Here is a 20366-nt window from a genome sequence, read left to right as displayed (position 1 = left end):
ATATTTTACTTGCGATATCGCTCTGAACAATACTTCCTGTATGGTCAAGTCAAATATATGTGAAAAATATTCTACATGGGGGAGATTCTGCCTTCTGGCAAATACAATCCCGTTTGACAAGTACTTTAGCTTTTGAGGATTATAATCCCTTTCGGCAAAGGCCTTGCTGTCTCCATAAATGCCTAAAATCCATAAAAATAGCAATCGTTGTTCAACAAATTTGCTGTCACCATAAAACACATGGCACAACAAATTTTCGAACAATTTAATTTTATCAAAACTTTATCGTGGGATTTTCTCCACAAGCTAATTGCGTCTCACTATCAACGTTTGGGTTTTTTGCTTTTCTTGCTAAATACTATTATGAAAAATATAAAAAGTGTTACCGATTCATGTTTTCTTCCACAATCTATCTAGTAAGTTTATCTCTCATTGTAAATACCGGTCTATCAACCACCTTGAACTACAGGATGACAAAACTTTCTATTTCATTACCCAAGAATGCCGATAAGCATTTCACCCAAGCTGCCTACCTCTCCTGACGTGTCAAACGAGTTTCAAATTTATTCGTTTTATAAATGCTCTAAAATCGTCCACAAAAATTGTGAGATAGCTCTTCCATCCCACCTCACATTAATGCCAAAATTTGTATCTGGCGTATATTTCTAAAAGGAAACCTATCGAATTGATTTCGACAAACAACTTCTTTCCTCCCCCTTCCATCCCCCTTCCTTCCAAGCAACATTGTTTAATGATATTTGGTGAAATAGTCGCAAAATAAAGTTGATAACTCTAAAAACGTGGTTACTTGATTTCTTGAATGCTTGTGCAGATAAGACGGTAAATAGGAACACAGACAAACAACCCAAATTTCTTAAGATAAAAAAATGATTAATCATCCTCATTATATAAATAACACTCCCTTTTATCTAAAGGCTTCAATGTTACAATCTCTAATCATAAATGTTGGTCATGTTTGCTGCAGTAGCATTGTCTTTGGCATAGAAAACTCTAGTATTATTCTTTTCCTTATAGAATATTTTACTAAAAGCTTTAAGATTTGACTGGCGAATTCTTTCTTTCTGTTTATCTTTTAACAATCGGATATATTCTTTTTCACTAAGTCTTAGCTTTTGGCAAACATCTTTTAGCTCTTTTGGGATGTTGTTCTTCTGTGTTATAGGCAACTCGAACGCCTTAACATTATGAACCCTTTCAAAACAGATTTCCGTGATCTGAGCCATTTTGAGTTTGAAGCTGGTCACTTCTGCGTGGAAGTCGTCGCCCTGCTGCTTAATCTTTTCCCAAAATGTTTGATTAAAATGATCATACAACATGACATCAGCAAGATTCCACTTTCGTATCTTCTCCTAAAAATTAACATTATTTGATAAGGGCTACATTGTGACAAAATGGCAGCTGTCAGTAGGAATGAAAAATTAATCAGAAAAACATCAAAACCCTTAATTATACATCGCAGAAAGGCAGTCCTTTTATAATTTGGCTCTGCCCCTCTTTAATGGCCATGTCACATTAAAGCGATTCTTTGCTCAGAAAAATCAATTCATGATGAACTATTTTGTTGACAGGTGTTTCTGATTCTTGGGTTGCAGTGGCAGCTTTCTATTAGCCACTGATTAAAAAAGCTTGAAGCGAATATTTTGCCGTTATATAGCATACACTTTCCAAACATATACACCCATTTCCAAAAAGGAACTATGCTCAGGAGAAGCATTCTCAATTTCAGTGCTATTAAATTTGCAGGTTTCTCTATTACCAAATGCTTACGAACTACAGTCGACCCGCTGTTACTCACTTACGCTACTGGTTACAGTCACATAAAACTTTAGCCCAAATATACAAAACTATTAGATTTAGCTACGCTTACAGTCACACTCCGCTTACAGTTACAAGTTTTCAAGCAACATTTGGTGTGACTATAACCGGAGTTTAATGTCAGAGACGCAAAAACACTGCACACCTACAAACGTAGTTTGGAGGAAGGTTTTAGTCCAAAATTAAGGAAGTTTTGTTGACAAAAATTAAATTTTATATTGCTGGTATAGTTCTTATGAGTGTGGAAAATGAATCATCAATATATACATAGAACCATTAAAAATCATGTCAACTGTATGCAGCTGGTGAGGTTATTTTCAAAACTATATCAAAGAGGAAAAATCAGGTTTGATCAGTCAATGTGATGAAAGAGAGAAAGTTTATGAGAAAATGTTCATGTGTATCAGGAAAAATGAGTTTTGAAAAGCTTTCATTTGAAGTGAAGCAAAAATTTAACAGCAAATATTTTGCACAATGGTCTTAGGAAAATAGTAAGGTTTTAGCAATGATTGAGGACTCAAGCAAGACAACTGCATGGAAAGCTGAGGATAGAACTCATACAAGTGAAAATAATGATAGGTTGTTATGTGTAATAACCTTCTAATTATTTTTTTGTAAATATAGAGTGATTTACTGTAAAACGGATGAGCATTCTCAAAGGAGCATCAAAACATAAAATGATGGTTTTACTGGCACAACACATCAAATTCAAAACAAAAGTGCTCTTAAAATATGGCTCTTTATATTTGAAGTAAAATGGCATGGTGGAAGTCACTGCAAATTCGAAAATTCGAAAATTCTAAAATAGATTTCTTGTGACATCATCACCTTTGAACTCTATGAAAAAGAGGGTAACACTGCCTACCCAAGAAAGTTCTCCGCGGGTGGTACCTAGCAAGGGTTGCAAAAGATAGTTTCTGACGAAGGTGTTGATTAAATCTACTGGGGGGAGTTGAATATTCTTAACGGAAATACTGATCTACTGCAATATAGATAGCAGGATAAGATGACTCAAATAGGCTTATCAAAATGCGTTTTATGTTGACTTTTCGAGGGGTGGGGGGGGGGGCACAAGGGAGAGATGCAGCTCATTAGCCACCTGTAGTGTCATCCAAGATATCTGGATACCAACCTTTTGCTTCTCGGTTACTTTATTTTTGAAAGCAGGATTCCGAACTCTGTGTTTAATGTAGATGATATCTTCCGTTTCCCAACATAACATTCTTTTAATCAAAACCAGAGACTCGTCAAAATATTCAGCCATCGCAACAAAGTCAATTTGTTTCTCGAGTTTCTTTATGAATTCAGAAATCGCATCCTCATCAGAGAAACTTTGGTGATCAAGGCCCAAGTCAAAGGCCATCCCTGGAAAAAAACATTTTGGGAATAAGCGACACGAAGTTGCTAAAGAAAGTCATAAGCACATCAAGCCAGTCAGAATTACAATATTACACTTAATTACGCTACCAATCACAAACAATTTTCTTCTGAGTTTTTGACTCACAACTCTGTATCAACTCTGTATCATTATCAATCGCCATTTTTTCAATTCGTACTGAGTAGGCCACACAAAAACGTTTACAAATGAAAACCAACGTGTGAGGTAACAGTAGGCACTGCTTTAAAGTATAATGCTAAAACTACGACTGGGTCATTACCATCCACTGAAAATATTCAATAACCCTTCTTTCTCATTTTAAAACTCATTGTTAATCACAAGCATTTGTGCGCTTACAATAGTAAACCGCATAGTAACATGTTACCGCAATGGTTGTAGCAACCCATTTCTACGGATCACCATTCTGCGGAAGATGTATACGTCTGCGGAAGACGAAGACGAAAACGAAGACGAAAACGATGACGAAGACGATGTTAATTACAAAGGCAAAAATGAAGAAAAAGAGCTTCTTATTTATTAAAAGAATAAAGCTGGATTTTTTCAAAAAAAGGAGGTTCTTTTTAAAAGGACTCTGGGTAATCTTGAAGGTATGTCTGACGGTTGGCAATGGGCTCTTTAAAGTAGGAGAGAATAAAACGTTTTGAGAAAAAGATTATAGGTTCCACCCTAATAATACTGTCAGTACGTTCTTAATCTACGTGAAATTGCAAAACTTAATTTTTCACGATACCGTTTTTCAGCAAGTTAAGCTCCATGGCAAAGGATCTCGAATTCCGAACAAACTTAATCACGTTGTTTTTCGGGGCCTCTAAAAATGTTTCGAATGGGTCACGCGTTGAATTGGATAGACCAATCAGCTTCGAGATATCTGCATATTCATATACTGATTCAAAGTGGTCAACAGGATCCCTCAATATAGAAATTATCATCGTATCATTATGCATCATGGGCTTGATATGCGTCCTGGCAAACCGGCCTGCATTCACCAGCATGTTTGGTTGCTCCTTGTTTAGCAAATTGACTGCAGCATGAGATATGTGAAACCGTAATGGCCAAAAGTACTGGTATGTTGAAGCACTGGGCAGAATGAATGTTAAATTTCTCTGCTCGCCAAATCTGTAGAGAATGTTAGCAAGGGTGGAGCTTCCTGTTCTGTGTGTTTTGATCGAGACAATATTCACCAGAGGCTTGCTTGCGTTACACATTGGAGACCTGGAAACGATGAAAAGGTAAAGTCTTAGTAGATGTGTCTCAGAAGGGGTGGGGGTTGGCTGAGCCACACAGCCCCCTCCCAACGGTTAAAATGCAGGATTAATAAGTTTTTGTGAAACGTCTTGATAGCTTTTCTATACCTAGCATAGAAATCTTCAGCGTGAATGGTGTCACATTCTACCAAAAAGGTGTTCCAGATACATCCATACAGAGCACCGTATTTGATGACTCTTGTCCCTACCCTTTTGTGAATTATTTTTATATTGCTTTGTAATTACGATATCTTTATGTTTTATTTGTTACTAAAATCTGTAGCAAAATTACATAACATAACTAAGAGGTCTTAATCCTCAAACTGCACCACTCCTCATCTATTCTTAGACTGATGTCAAGTAAATGGTAGTTAACATATTTGCCTCTGGGTTGTTGTGCATTTCCATGCTCACTGTAGTATCGTCGTTTTGTAAATCTTGCTTTTAGTTAATTGGTATAAGCATAGATGAAAAAAGATGTTTAAGAGATAAAAAAGGACTCAAAAATCTTTTTCTCAATTTATGTAGCCTGAACTTGATAGCATTGATAGAATCAGCAAATCTTCATAGTTTTTTTAAAAATCATAAATTCCATCTCTTTCTCCATTTCCAGTTCCATTTCTGTCATAGACCGAAAGAAAGAATCTGGACAAGTAGCTTGAACTATAAAGTACTTTTAATTGTTGCTTGTTAGCATTTTTTAACTTTACCATGACCAAGTCTACCAAATATTGAGAGATGCGTTGTTATTGTAAATGCTGATTATTTTAAGTGTTGATAACTTATTTCAGCTGCCGCTACACTGTTGCACAACACTTAAGGAGCAGGTGCACTCCTACTTGAAAACCTTAGATTCTGTTGTGAACATAGCTTTCACTCTTTGAATTGGATTCTTCAGAGGCTTTTAATGTCGTGAAGTAATGGGGAATGTTTTTTTATAAGCTGAAGGTTTCAAGCAGCCCTTCACGTTACACTCTCTTCTAATCAGCAGGGTCATTTAGAAATTCGACAAAAGACTTGAGTAACCTAAGGCTTAGCCACTATTGTATATGATGCAATCACTGCAAATCTCTTATTCGCGTTAGCTGGAATTTCATCTTATTACCATTAAAACATACGTATCATTTCTTTGGCAAGAATTAATCAATACGTAGCAGACATAGTTAGACGAATCCACTTCTACCAAGTTCTTTTGTTTATGGTATCCTGCGAAGAATCATTGCTGCGTTGCAGAAATCATTGCTGCGTTGCAGAGATCATTGCTGCGTTGCAGAAATCGTTACTGCGTTGCAGAAATCATTGCTGCGTTGCAGAAACGTAGCTACCACCGCAACAAAAGTTCACAAGTTGCCGTAAAAAATTATGAAAAAAGACACACTAGGAAATAGTGAGCGCATAACGATTTCCTGATAAGAGATTGTAGTGATTTTAATATTGTAAATTAGGCCATATTCCTACTTCATGCCATCACCATGACATCCAACTACGTCATTCACAGCATCACCTAGCACATGACATTCTCTTCACCATTGTACACACGTTCACACATCTATGTCATGCTGATTTCTTCCCAAGTCTAGATCTTTCCTTCTCCATTGCATCATCATTACATCATCACAACACATCATTACTCAGCACATTTATTTTGTATATAAGTATGTTAATTTGTATGTAAGTCAGTCAGTCAAGTTCAGTCAAGTTCAGATCAGAGTTATATATCAACACACTGTCTCTCTCACTGGCTCCGTGTTCTCTGCACGTTAAATAAGATTCATCGAAGTAACACCAACGATGGAAAGTCACAGGATATGATAGGAACCATTTCAATTCTTGCTAAATAATAGCGTTCCTATAATGGTGACCACGACGTGACGCGCAAACCCATCGTTGGTCAATTCTACTTCAACTACAACATCAACTCTTCGATGGTATCAGACACATCAAGTTTTTCATCAACAAGGATTCGTCAACATCAACTCAGCTTCACACACACAACGCAACTCATTTGGATTCATCGACAACCATCAGCACTCGACTCACAGTAGTGCCCTCAAACACATCGCAGCACTCGACTCACCGTAGTGCCCTCAAACACATCGCAGCACTCGACTCACCGTAGTGCCCTCAACGCATCGCAGCACTCGACTCACCGCAGTGCCTCCACGCAACATCAACGATCTGGTTCTTGGTCATCCAACGTAAAAACCTCGCACAACTCTCATCGCATTCCGAACCCCCAAGAAACGACGGCTACGTCTCGAACTCTCATTGATTTATAACGGTTGGACATTTAGATTTCGAACAATTAATTTTTTTATCGCAATTCACTCATATTTTAATTCATCGATTTTACAACATTTAAATTTATTCCTAGTTCTTTTCCCTTGCGTATCGAATGCTTCACAACCGCTTGCATTCTAAGGGGGGAGCTATTGTAGTGATTTTAATATTGTAAATTAGGCCATATTCCTACTTCATGCCATCACCATGACATCCAACTACGTCATTCACAGCATCACCTAGCACATGACATTCTCTTCACCATTGTACACACGTTCACACATCTATGTCATGCTGATTTCTTCCCAAGTCTAGATCTTTCCTTCTCCATTGCATCATCATTACATCATCACAACACATCATTACTCAGCACATTTATTTTGTATATAAGTATGTTAATTTGTATGTAAGTCAGTCAGTCAAGTTCAGTCAAGTTCAGATCAGAGTTATATATCAACACACTGTCTCTCTCACTGGCTCCGTGTTCTCTGCACGTTAAATAAGATTCATCGAAGTAACACCAACGATGGAAAGTCACAGGATATGATAGGAACCATTTCAATTCTTGCTAAATAATAGCGTTCCTATAAGATTTCCTAAGAGCATATTTGCAAATTTAGGTTTTCAAAACTGTGTTGCTTTCCGCGGGTTTCAAACATCTAGTTTCTTTGCTAATGAGTGTTAGGAAAAAATAGAATTTCCTTTCAAACAGGAGCAATTAACGCAGCAAGAAATCCTTAGTGAGCCAGAAGTGGTCTGGAAGCCCTTTGTTCTAACTTTTTGTTTCATTTTAACGATGTCACGTGACCAAAAGGAGTGCACAACTTTCGCTCGGTAGAGTTCAAATTTCTAATTTGCGTGTCGTTTTAACATGATATTTTCAACTTATCATCAGGTTATCAAGTAGGCTATGTTATTAACATGCCTGGAGCTAGCTGTGCGTTTAATAAATGTGGAGTGAAAGGAAGAGATATCTTGGATGTGTTATTAAAATATCGTGAAATTGATGCTAATTTCAGAGAAAGGTTGAAAAATGGCAAAGTGTGTATCTGCGAAAGACATTCTGTCTCTGCTTGAGTAAAGATTTTCTCAATTTCATTTTTAGCCCTTATCAAACCTCCTCTTGGTTTTATCAGTCCTTGGGACATAGGCCGTTCTTCAATGAAGCTCTCCAGCAACCTAATTAAGGTCTGGTTAACGTCAGATTCGTATTTTTGGCTGTTTCTTGCTTTTTCAAAAACCTGTATTCAATCTAGCCAGATACGTATAGATACGTGTAGGCAATTAAAATCTTTATCGCTCATCGGCAGCCACTTGCTGTGGTCTCCTGGAAAAGCTGTACAATTTGTCTCCAAAATTTTTCCATAAAAAAAAAGTTAAAAGAGCTGGTTGCACAGCAATTCTTATTTGAGCTGGTTGGAATAAGAATATTTGCAAACTGCAGAACTGTACTGTAAAAAGGTAGACAAAACCTGTTCGCCATCAATACCGTTCGATAAGACTGCATAGCATTCCATTAATTATTGTTTCAAAGAGTCCGTTAAAATGCAATTGGTGATGAAAAATCGCTTCGGGTAGGGCTTCTGGATGGCCGTAGTCTGTGCGCAGACCCAATATAAGCAGCTATTTTGTAGCAAATCAGTTTTTGAAAATTTTACTAATTTCATAATATCTGACATATCCTATAGGCGGATAGGCCAGCTGCACTGGCAACACCGATGTCTTGCTTCTTCTTCGCTTTTTTTGAACAAACAGACACTTTTCTTGTCGTAGTGCTTTTTGCAAATTGCGCAACTGAGTTCTCTGATACTAAGCCATCCACGCCGGGAAAAATCTCGTCGTTTAACAGTTCATTTAGCTTTTTTCGACAAAAAATATAAAATCTTAACTATTCGCTGGGTACACTGCCAGCTGATACTGTGAATGCTGATTGCGTGTCAAAAGCTGGGACGCCTGAGCTTGTTGTGGCTCCAAAAGCAGTAGATTTACTATCAGTCGGTATAACTTTATTACTTTATTTCGCTACTTCTGTATTAGTATTATTTCATCTTGTCATTGTTTTTGTTCTGATTTTCACTTCAAATTTTAGTCATTACATTCTGTTAAGTATTCAATCAAAATCTTAGTAGCTTCTAAATCTAAAACTCTTCAATAGGATACATGGCCTCCAGATAAAATCTCGATTGACTCGATAGCTCTTTTTTGAGTTTATTCTATGTATCCTTCAGCCAACAAGTTTACGATATATCGTCTTTAAACGCGCGAAACAAAAGGATACAACAAAGGACTTTCAGACCCAGTTTTTTCTATCGACTATGCTTCAGCAGAACGGCCAAAATTTTACCTGACCTTTCCGTTCATCTCTTCTTTGTATTGTTCCACCACAGGGTTTTGATCGATTTTTTCTTCATCGTCAGAGGAACTATTTCCCGTGACGTCAGTGTTGCTTTGATTGACAGGATGTACTGTTTGATTGACAGGATGTACCGTTTGATTGACAGTATGTTCCGTGTCTTTGAATTTCGATCTATCCAAGATCACTTTTGCTTGTGAGCTTCTAGACAGCTTTTCCTCAGGGTCTATTACTGTTATCCCATTCTGGAAAATAGCATTCTGATAGCCAACTGCAAGTTTATAATCTGCTTTGTCTGTGAAGATGATGTCCTTATCTAATCTGAAATAAAAGCAAAACTATTTTTCACGGGATGTCCAAGTCTGACCCAACTTATTTCCTGAATTCGTATTTACTACATTTAATTGCTTGATATTGTGTGGAAAAGTTAAGAACTATGACTTCATTCTACTCCAGGTATTGGAATTTTTACTAAGATCGTGTGGTACAACCTGCGGTTATATATAGCGGTTTTCCAAGGATGCTTTCTAGGCCCTATCTTGTTTATACTTGTGATACCATAGATCATTGTATGAAGCTGATACGGCATAAAACTAATAACAAGCATACATGCGGGAAGGAATTCTCCCAAAAAATCATCAACCGACTTTGCCGCCGCAATGGAAAGGGCGTTTGTCCCTGTAAGCTGCAGCCAAAACGACGCGCAATAACCCCCTTCCCCCCCTAATCGACCGCGTTACACTTTGACTGCGATCCAATCCTCCTTGGAGGTGCAACGTGCAGGAGTTTGGGTTCACCACAAGCTACCCGCTGATTTTTTATACAAAAATTTACAGTGTAAGTAAACCTCAACTATTGTCAGTTCTACGAATATATAGTTTTCCATTTAGAGTCATCATATCTCAAAAGTGGCACTATACGGGACGCTGATTTTTTCATTGTTTGATCTTCCCGACTCAAAAAATAAGATGAAATTGGTCGGCATACCCGGATAATCCCTAAACTTCCATAATTTTACCGTAAAGAGACCTAACTTTTGTATTTCTTAATTATGGGTGCAATAGAATGATAAGATAAAACCAAAATACCTTTTAGGAAATGCAGTAGAGACAAAGAGAGCTTTTAATTAAAGTAGCTAAGTTGGCTACGAGTTTAATTAGTTGCTTCTTTCCCCGTTTTTAAATCGCTCTGGCATTTTTTTTGTACATGAAAAGGAAATTTAATCAAAATAACATATTGGGTAAGGAAAAAATGCGAAGCTATGTTCCATATTTTAATTAACGAGCGTGAGAAATTTCCAACATGCTGCATCTTGAGTTTTTGTGTGTTTGTAAAAAAGTTCAATTTTTTTGGAAAATATCACCGCCAGTGCCGAAAAATTTGTGAACGCTTTGAAATTTACTTCTGAAATTGTAAATTTGTTCCTTCCTTGCTCTATACGCATATGCATGATTAAATAGTGTTTTAAGCCTTAATTAAATGGTATAAATGTACCCTAAGTAGAAAACTTATTTATTGGACTCTTTTATTTCATTCTGATTGGGACAGAACGACACGACTTTCGCGAGAAGGCAAATCACGTCCGTGTGTACGCACATAAATATTTTTGCTCCATGTTTAATAAATCATCTTCCTTTATTTTTATAAGGGTTTCTTGTATACCGCTCAAAACACGAAGAGGTGAAGGCCTCACTCACTCAAACATGTAGTCGACTTCAAAATCGAGACGTTCTTCTTTCTTTTTGATTTGCTTTCCACTTTTCCCCCTACTTTTTGAAAAGGATGCCATGAAACAAAGAAGTGAAATGAAGAGCACAGCCAATATAAGTGAGTTTAGCAAGTTCTTTTTAAATAACATTTCCAAACGCTGAGAGACTCCGGCAGCGGTAAATACCAATCAAAGCTGTTTCTCCTAAGTGGTTTTGAGCAATGGCTTTATCCATATGAGATCCCCCGAATGCTTTGTCTATCTTATATCCTTCTTTTACACAAGCAGAAACTCATACAACTGCAACTTCAGCTCTTCCTCTCTGCATATGGAGTTAGAGGCTTCATAAGGCCTCAATGGAATACAGGTTCAATGGAAATTAGCTCGGAATATCTGGAAATGTTCACCATCCACGGCCATTCAAGTCTTTACATGACCTAACAGCTGGCTCATACAAAGACCAAACACACTTCCAGTGAAGCATTTCGGTAGCCTAGCCTTACCAATTAAACTTGAACTGCCTTCATATTATATTCCATGATCCCACCAGTAAGGTCGCGCCTCAACACCAGTGCTCAACAACGACTGCTAGACGAGCGATCACATAAACAATGAACCACATAACAAGGCGACTTCTCCCAAAGACCAAGCAGCATGACATCATCACAGCTACTGGTACAAATGAAATTACATGATTTCTTTATAAGGGACCATTTTATAAGGAACCTACATGCTTTCTTATAAAGTTCCTTATATAGAATGCAGGAGTATTGTCATGTTTTTCTGAAACCTATTTAACAACATACCAACAAGTGCAATCGTAATTAAATTGTGGTCCTTGATAAGGGAGATTATTGTAAAGAAAGGCACGTCCTTACACGACAAAAATTTTGAATATTCACATAGGCCTAGCCACTGACTTTTAAACTCTAGTTTTTGAATCCTTGAAAAGCTGCTGCGAGAAAAGTGACGGAGATATTTGCAAACTGATAACTCTTCAAAGAAATCACATCCAAAGCTGACAGTACGTGCAGGAAAATTCATCAAAAATCTAACGAACCTCAAATATAAAACCACAATTCTTGCCTATTGTGACGTCATTAACGAGCTTTTTCAAGGCAGTAAGGTAGGTCTTTTCAGTAGGTAGTCAGTTACACTTTTTGTATTATTTCAGTCTAAAATATGCAAACAATATCAATTTATTTAAGTTTATTATTATCATTTTTGTATTATTAAATTATTATTGAGGCAATAGAAATTACCATTGGTTTTTATAGACATAAGAGTGAGAAACTAAAAAGTCAATGTGTGAACAAACATGCTATATCCAAAATAGAAAAAAAAGAAGATGAGATAAAGAGTATAATATAAATAATATAATAATTGCTTTATTTTAGGTTGGCTTCTCGTCTACCTAAAAAATTTGCTATTTAATGCCAACCAAAACTTAAATACACTTTGGTGATCATGATAAATATTTAAAATGGCAGTGGCGGTTATTAAGGGGGGCAAGGGGAGAAGTTGCCCCCTGTTGTCCAAAAGTCGGCAAAATTGACATTCGGCAAGATCTGGCACTTGCTATTTTGTCATTTTCATAAAAATTTCTAACTTTTATACTTCAGTCATTAGGGGAATTGTTTCAACAGCACTCCAGATTTTAACGCAAAATGTCTCAACTCTGTCTAGTATTTAGGAAGCATTTTGTGGAAAAGATTCCAAAAACAACGAGAAAGGGGAAAAAGGGAAAGTTCGTTCTGAAGCAATGTACAACTCCAATGATGGGGCTGCAGTACATAAATGAAACCGGACTAAGGCATTCCCTAAACTGTAAAGAGCTTATCAAACATATTTGCTAAAACAGCCAGCGCCGAGAGGTCTTTCTAAAAACTAAAGACGAACAAGAACTTACAAGGATAAATCTATAAACAAAGAGGGTATCAATTACAGTCATGAAAATCCTAAAATTTTCAACAAATCGTTGGCACAATCTACAGTTGCAATCAAACTGATGGTTTTTAATGTATCTTTTGAAGCTATTCGATGCCTGAGACTCTTTTAAGGAAGATTACGTTGTATGCCATATCTTCGCTCCAAGAGAACGTGCATTTTCATTTTCAACGAAGAGTTGGGAGAAGTGGAAAGTGTTAGGTGTATAACCTGTACCTAGGGGCATAAAGATAGAGTGGGTGGGGTTGGTTGTGGCTATGAGAAAGGAGGGTCAGATGGGTTGAGAAAAGAGGGTGTAGGGTACCTTATCTGAAAATGGATTTGTATGGATAAAGTGGGTGGAACTGGACAAGGCCGTGCGTGGATATGGAAGGGAAGTGTTCAATAGCCATGGGGAAGAGGTTGTGAGTACTTAATAGTGTACAGGAAAACTAGATAGAGTATGTAGGAGTGGGCATGGCTGGACGCTGATATTGAAGGGGAGAGTCACTTGGTTAAGGAGAAGAGAGTGTAGGGAACCTCATTTGTGTAAAAGGGGCCGTGGATAAAGTGGTTGGGAATGGGGTAGGCAGAATATGGAAGGGAAGGGTTCAATGGGATGGAAACGGGGTGGGTCCTAATCTACGTGTGGGAAAATATCGACAAAGTTGCTGGAGATGGACTGGGTAAGACTAGAGACGAGAGAGGCTTAAAAGCTTGGGACGAGGGGGAGTTGTGGGGTGCCTTATCTGTTTCAGTGGCCCCGATCTGAGGCCCCAATAGATTGAAGTAAACTTTGTATTTTGAACATGGAATGTTTACTTCTTTCAGACGCCACGATACCATTGTCCATTAAAAGTGTAGCGAGATTGTTGATGGAAAAAAATGTTTGTTAATATCATAGTAACAGTTATATCAACGAGCTATTGTAAAATCAAACTTACAAATACACCTGATGGGTCTATTGAATGAGTTGCAATTACAATCACAAATACATAGGGAATGTTTCCTTTGCCACGGAATCATGGCCAGGATCTTCATCAAATGATTTGAATTATGACTTTTTCAAAATGCGCGGGATTATTGCATATTTTGCTAGCTATGTAAACATCGAATTCAAATGGATAAATAACATCAACAACCGTTGTTTTCTTTATTTTCATCAAACCCTTCGAAATTGATAAACAAAAATCTTTCATGGTGCTAAGATTTTCAGCAAAACACATTACTTTGATACCTGCTAATTTCGCTGCATCTACGCGTTTTAGAAAAGGAGAATGAGTAACCTAACCAGTACCCTGGGTACCAGACCCACTATATGCAGAAATAATAGAAAGTCTGGTACCCAGGGTACCTAACCAGCTGCCTTTAACTGACAGATTCTAGCACGTTGGCAGAAATTTCAGAAACGAGCGATATTTCATGCATTTGCAGATTGTTAAAACAGATTTTGAATCCATTTGCGACTTCGCTATATGCAGTGTTTTTTTCATTGTTCGTCTTCACAACTTTCCCCGAAGCAGCTGGAAAGTGGCTGCGATTTTCACTGTTATACACGAGTTCAATTAGCAAAACAATGGATTTTTTTCAGCAAAAAGATATATATCAGAGACATCTTGCAATAGGAGGTTCTTTTAAGTGGATGATAAATTAGATGTGACCTAGCACTGTACTTTGGGAAACACCACAATTTACATGGAAATGGCTAAAAAGCTACTTCAATTGCTGGGTCCTTTTTTTTATATTCTCATAAAATTTACAACGACAATCAATTACAATACAAAAGCCTAGGGAGCATGGAAATGCATAACAACCCTAAGACTTACACTTAACATAGAGACACAAATATTACAATAATAACCTATAAAATTGATTGGAGTGGTGTCGCCCATCGTTCCAATAGCGTTGCAGATGTGACAAATACTCACAAAAAGCTATTTTAAAAGATAGCTGGGTCCTTTTCGGGGCCCCAAGATCATATGTGCGGCAAAAGGGGTATATCACTCAAAAAAATGTTAATTGGCATTAATTTACTAACTCGGGAATGAAATACCAATGCAACATGAAGGGCATAAAGCTCCCTCAGAAAAACTGCCATTGAAATCAGAAAGATCAGTCATGCGGCTACGTTCCCACATCATCGAGAGCGAGTTGGGCCGTTGGTGCATCGGTGCAAATCGCTAAACCTACCATAATAAAAAAGGAAACTTTTCATTTCTAATTTAATTAAAACTATAATTACAAATTTCACTGTTACAAAGGTAATTTGCAATTGGCTAGCCTGGGTTTACAAATGACAAGCACAAACAAAATAAATTAAACAAAATAAATTCGACTTTGTTTAAAAGTTGTCAGTAGCAGAAATCATTAGAATTGAAGAAGTTCAGGATTATTCCCAAACTTATTTCTGCGGCAGAAAATGTAATAGGTAGTACGGATAAATAAGTTGGATAGTTTGGAGATCATGAAGCGGAGATGATTCTCGCTGATATCTGGAGTGTTGTACATGTCTATGAAAGAGGAGCAGGAGAGACCAAAGATACCTAGGGAACTGATAGAAAGATTAATAATAATAATGGAAACTTTCCATTTTCAATTCAATTAAAACTACAATTACAAATTTTACTGTTATAAAGGTAATTTGCAATTGGCTAGCCTGGGTTTACAAAGAAAAAGACTATTACATGCACAAACAAAAGAAATTAGCAAAAAAAAGGAAAAAGTGTGCTCGTCATTGTTTGTCTTAGAGGTCGTCAGTAGTAGAGATCATTAGAATTGAAGAAGTTCAGGATTATTCCAAGATTTATTTCTGCGGCAGAAAATGTAATAGGTAGTACGGTAATAGCAATAATAATAATATTAATAATAATAATAAATGATAATAATAATAATAAATGATAATAATAATAATAAATGATAATAATAATAATAAATGATAATAATAATAATAAATGATAATAATAATAATAAATGATAATAATAATAATAAATGATAATAATAATAATAATGCTAATAATTTACAGTTGGCGCTATATAGCTATTTACAGTGAAATGAGCTAATTCAAGCCAACTGTTAAAACTACTTCATCAAATATATAGGTACATACGAAATTAAATACATAAAATTTTATATACATAATAATCCATTAAAAACAGAATTTAGAGGGTAGTACTATAAAAATCTAAGCTATTTAAAACGATAGAATTACAAAAAACCAAGCTGTGACATGAACGTCCTACATATTTTGCATGTACAGTCGGTGCCATTCCAGCTTTTAATTTCTGCCTAGTTGTATTGTCGCTTCACCAAGCAAGATGAGACCCACGCTATGCCAAAACCTTAAATACCCTTAGATTAATCAAGGGAATAAAAACGCCACGAAACACACATCTAACCCTAGTTTAACAAATCAAATCCTCAGGAGGCCGAAGAACTCCCGCATTGCCCCTAAACTTGTAGAGCAGGTACAAGGAAAACACGAGGAAGCGTGGCACAAGAAAACATAACGAATAAGTAATAACAACAATCTCAAGCGATCTAGTTGACGCTCAAAAGCCCCTCGTGACAATAACTCTGATTAAATTTCATTTAATCATCATAAAATATTTATGTTTCAAAGAAAAATCAAGAAAAATCCTTTTGTCTTAAAAAATCTCATACTTTTTGCGAATGTGTGACACGCCCCTCCTGCTGCAATATGTCTTCGTTGTAATGTTTGCTTTATAGCGTCACATGATTTTCAATCCCTTCTGTTCACTACTTTTACCCTTACAGTCTGTCATATGATTTCCGATCCTTATTGTTCACTCTTTCCATACTTATAGTAAATTTTTATTATATTCTACGACCATATACTGAAGCTAACTCTAGTTAAAGTCGAAACGTCTTAAAAACTGATTATGTCTCAGTAACCGGGCATCGCGGAGCGTTGAGAAAAGTGTGGGGTCTAAGAAAGTGGGGGGGCTAAAACAAAAAAAAAGTGGTTTAACTGGTGATAAATTGGTAAATTTATTGCGTTTTTGGCAAAAAGTGGGGAGGGGGCTATAGCCCCCACAGCGCCCTTTCTCCCCTGTGCCTGGTAACTGACTTTGTCTTTCTGATTAAGCCGTACTGATTTCCTTGTAATAATTTTGTCGCATTTGGATTGAAGCTGGCTGCAATGATTTATATCGTAACATAAAGATGTCATTTTTACGCCGTGCTGGCAATTCTGAATGTATAGAATCGAATTAGGAGAAGAAGATTTACGTTCAAAAATAGATTTAAGTGCGAGCTGTAAGGAAAGAAGAAAGGTTAGATACATTTGCACCTGTTCATGCTCAGAAAATCTGCGCAAGAATTATTAGCTCGTTGAATCTTAAAGTTATAAACATGTCCTTGAAATTTGCTGAAAACATATGCTGAGAGAAATTCAAAGGAAAGCAGAAGAACACCGTTTGATGGCAACCGCAATTCAGGCGGACGTTTAAATGAGCAGAAGATCACTTCGCCTTCCGACGCAAATATAAGTGCTTTGACAGGCAATCAACAATTCTCACTCTGTGAAAATGGAGAAAAAGTTTCAGTTTTGCCGACTTTTTGGTATCATTCTCATTATTTCGGGGATAATATCTAACATATGGATGTTGATTCATGTCAAAACAAGAGGTACATTTGGCAGGAAACCAAGACTTGTTATCATGAATCTAATTATAATAAATATTATATTTCAAATTTACATCAGTATTTATGCAGTATACCTTCAAAGCCTTGATCTCGCGCCCGTGCCAAATTATTTAGTGCTTTTTGGCAAGAGTTTTTTGAATTTTTCGCACCTTGGAGCAAATATCGGAATTGCTTACGACCGATATATATGTTTTACGAGGCCATGGGAATACAGGTCAGCATTGGGTCTGAAACAGCAGTGGAGATGCATATGGGTAAACGATCTGGTATGTATCGTCCTAGCAGCGGTTACAAGACTATTAACAGAAGTTTTTCATTACCACATAGCTGAATCTGTGGCTCTTGCTTCCACACGAGTTTTCACGTATATTGTTCTTTGTTATCTTTACTTTGCTGTTCATCGCAAGGTCAAACAAACAAGTAGTGTCATTGCATCTAAGGAAACACGTCATACTTCAAAGGACCATTTCACAAGAAGAGAAAAGGCAGTTAAAAAACTCGCTCTTGGTGTAACAATAAGTTTTGCCGTTCTTAGCCTACCAATTGGAATATTCAATGTTTTCTATAAAATGAACCCCGACTGCAGTACCTTCGAAGGCAAACTAGCAATAATTTGTCTAACAATCCTAGCCGCAAACTTTTCCTTTGATCCCCTGTGGTACTTCTTTACAGTAGTGAAAGACAGGGGGGAAGTAAGAAGATTTGTGCCTTAAAGTGCCACTGTCATGAAAAATCAAAATTTTGCAAAAAGTTTGTTTTTAGGAAGTAAACACCACTGATTCTTTATCTGGAATCATTTTTTCAAAATAAGTCCCATAAGTTCATTTTTGGGGGGTTTGAGTCAATGGAGGTTTTTCGAAAAGAGTCGAGTGTGTCACGAATTCCTGAAATTCCTCTTGGGCCCCGTTTTCTTATTCGAACAAAAACTGACGAAAATAGTACTTTGGAGCTTGAAAAATTATGTTTACGAAAAGATTGCAGGGAATAACTACACAATTCGATTCAGCACCGCCAACTCTATAATGAAATGTAATATATGGATTTTATGAAAATTTTTATTTTTCATCTCAGTGGCATTTTAAAGCACAAGACGGATAAAAACATGGTATATTAGGCATACATGTCTTACTAGGCGTCTGGGGAAGCTTAAAAAGACAGAACAAGTATTCGTAGGACATAGAGGAAGGCCCTGCTTGTTTTCACGCCTTGATAACCTCCGCAACAAAATGAAGGAAAATCAAACGCCGCTAATTTCAGACGAGTAAATGTTGAATAAAATACTTTCGAACAGAACTGTGATAACAAAGTACTTTTGTGTTCATTGCGAACCAGGGACGCCGGATGTGATATTTTCATTAATTTGCCCTCGAACCGGTCAATTGTAATAATCAGAGAGATTTAGACGAAATTCTGATTGTAGTGCTTAATTCATGACGACATTTCTCAAAGCTTGTAAAATAATCATTATTGCAGAAGTTAGCCAATTTTCAAGATATCTACAGATGAAACAAATTAAAGTGGCAGTTAGTACAGGGAATAAGTAGAAACTGGGAGTTATCTTTCAAATGCCCTTTCACTCTAGCCTGCCCCCCCCTTGCCGCTTGGTCGTTCCGGCGTTCCTGTTATCTTAGGTTCAAAGAATCTTTACACTTCTCGCTTGTATTTTTAACAGATTTTGTTGCTTACGATCTATCATTTAGAGTTGAGTAAAACCTTTAAAATGCAACGTAACAGTTTCTCTCATATTTCTACTTTCGATAAAAACATCTTGACAATATTTGCACGTTTTCACAACATTTCGGACGATCTTAGAAAAGTAACTGACAGAAACATAAGGATATTACTTTGATATTAACAACATGCCAAATAAACCATAAAAATCATGTGGTGGTATATAATGTTATACTATGGTAAGGTTTGGATTTTAAACGATTAAAATGGTCATTCCCTTACAATATCGCAATCGTATTCTCTGTTTCTCTCATATGACCATAAATTGCTTGGGATTCCCGCAGGCACATTTTCTATTCTCTAAAACAGCCTGAGGAAATAAAACTCTAAAGTTGCTCCTGCTTGAACTGTCAAAATTGACGACGGATACCTTACCTTCCATTTGGAAAGTCGTTAACTTAATGTCGGATACTTAATGTCAGCAGTGGCGTACCCAGGGCCACAGCAGTGGGGGGGGGGGAGGGGGTCTGGGGCGGAGCCCCCATAATTTTTTGGGACCACGCCCTTCAGACACTCGCAAACGCAGGGAAACGCGGCAAATTTTCCTTCATTATTTGATTAATCTTAGCTACGGTAAATAGCAAAGTATTTTACAATTGTTATTGACACAAGCATACAGTATACTACACTCCCCTCCAATGAGTTTTACATCATTTTTGGACAAATCTCGAGGATCATATTTTAGAAAAGTGGGGGGGGTTCGGACCTCCCTATTTCCCCCCTTGGGTACGCCACTGAATGTCAGAGTAATTCTTCGAAGAGGACAGAGCAGAGTTAGTTCGAATTGTTGGTTGCGAAGTATTTCTGGGGATAGAAAGGAAAAGGGCGCAAATGTGCAATCTAGTATAGCCCTAAAGTTTCGAGTCGCGAGTATTCCCCGTGGATTTAATATGTTAAGATAATATACACAGTTATTCTTGAATGGCAAGTGCTGAATTCTCTTAAAACTGGTCATGATTTTAAGTACAGTTTGTTCTTGCGCGGATGGAACCCACATGCCTGCCAAGAAAATTGACATATTTGTCGCTTATCCTTTCTGTCGATATTCAAAGCAATCATGAGCTCAAAGGAAAGGAAAATTCTTTTCAGCTCAAAGTATACTGAAACCTTTTATAGCCTTAGTTTTATATAATTTTGTAAATTAGGTTAGGTTAATAAATTTCTTTTGTTATTAGTATTAGTGCTTATTTTAATCTTTTAAACAGGTCAGGTTGAAAAACAT

At 36.9% G+C, this 20366-nt stretch overlaps 1 protein-coding gene across 1 annotated transcript; it reads right to left on the bottom strand.

Annotated features, from left to right (window-relative positions):
* Nucleotides 1–105: 105 nt before the first annotated feature.
* LOC135688089 (galactose-3-O-sulfotransferase 2) lies at nucleotides 106–11418 on the bottom strand. Its single transcript, XM_065204797.2, has 5 exons — nucleotides 10810–11418; nucleotides 9104–9433; nucleotides 3966–4447; nucleotides 2969–3201; nucleotides 106–1370 (listed from the first exon to the last, which is right to left on the bottom strand). The coding sequence occupies exons 1-5, from the start codon at nucleotides 10968–10970 to the stop codon at nucleotides 954–956; spliced, it is 1623 nt and encodes a 540-aa protein (XP_065060869.2). The 5' UTR covers nucleotides 10971–11418; the 3' UTR covers nucleotides 106–953.
* Between the last annotated feature and the right edge of the window lie 8948 nt (nucleotides 11419–20366).

Source organism: Rhopilema esculentum, chromosome 19 (assembly GCF_057945365.1).
Source record: "Rhopilema esculentum isolate cy_ngs chromosome 19, ASM5794536v1, whole genome shotgun sequence".
Classification (NCBI taxonomy): domain Eukaryota; kingdom Metazoa; phylum Cnidaria; class Scyphozoa; order Rhizostomeae; family Rhizostomatidae; genus Rhopilema; species Rhopilema esculentum.
Note: the sequence above shows the minus strand (reverse complement) of the source record. Positions and strands in the feature narration are given on the sequence as shown.